Consider the following 516-nt stretch of genomic DNA (forward strand, 5'->3'; position numbering starts at 1 on the left):
AGCAGGAGAAGTTTTGCTTAGATGCGCCTTCCTCTAGCTACACCTTTAACCTGGCCCAACATTATGCATGAGCCCAGTTTCCCACTGATCAACACCACACCTACATCAGGTGGCTATACGGCGTAGTTACTTTATGACACGGCATGCTGCAGTCTCAGTGACTGTGGCACCTGTGAGACAGCACAAACTGCTCGTTTCGGATACGTCCCAAACATACCCTCAGACGCCGCACCCAGGGCGTGCCCTGAGGGCTGCTTTAACAATACTGAGACCATTACAACTCACCGAGACCGCTGCTAGTGATGAAAAACACACAGAGCTAAGGTTTTTTGGCACACTAACGGTAAGCGAGAAAACCCTCAGAGGCCGCTGTGCACGGAAAAGCGCGCCCAGGTAGCGCGCCCCCGTTTCCATAGTAACAGTACGCAGGGGCCCCCGCCCCGCAGTGGTCTCGCCCCGCTCCTCCCCGCCCCTCCGCTTGGTCTCACCTGTAGAGGATGAGGTCATACAGACAGC

At 55.6% G+C, this 516-nt stretch overlaps 1 protein-coding gene across 1 annotated transcript in view; it reads right to left on the reverse strand.

The window, feature by feature from the left end:
- The window catches only part of IBA57 (IBA57, iron-sulfur cluster assembly homolog (S. cerevisiae)), a gene marked incomplete at its 5' end in the record, with an annotated part of 4,676 nt that extends 4,168 nt beyond the window's left edge, over positions 1 to 508 (reverse strand). The window contains one exon of the mRNA XM_010019964.1: positions 489 to 508. Within this exon, the coding sequence (XP_010018266.1) occupies positions 489 to 508 (20 nt within the window). The remainder of the gene's footprint in view (positions 1 to 488) is intronic.
- Positions 509 to 516: the final 8 nt, after the last annotated feature.

The sequence above is a fragment of the Nestor notabilis genome, unplaced genomic scaffold (genome assembly GCF_000696875.1).
Source record: "Nestor notabilis isolate BGI_N333 unplaced genomic scaffold, ASM69687v1 scaffold13890, whole genome shotgun sequence".
NCBI classification, from domain to species: domain Eukaryota; kingdom Metazoa; phylum Chordata; class Aves; order Psittaciformes; family Psittacidae; genus Nestor; species Nestor notabilis.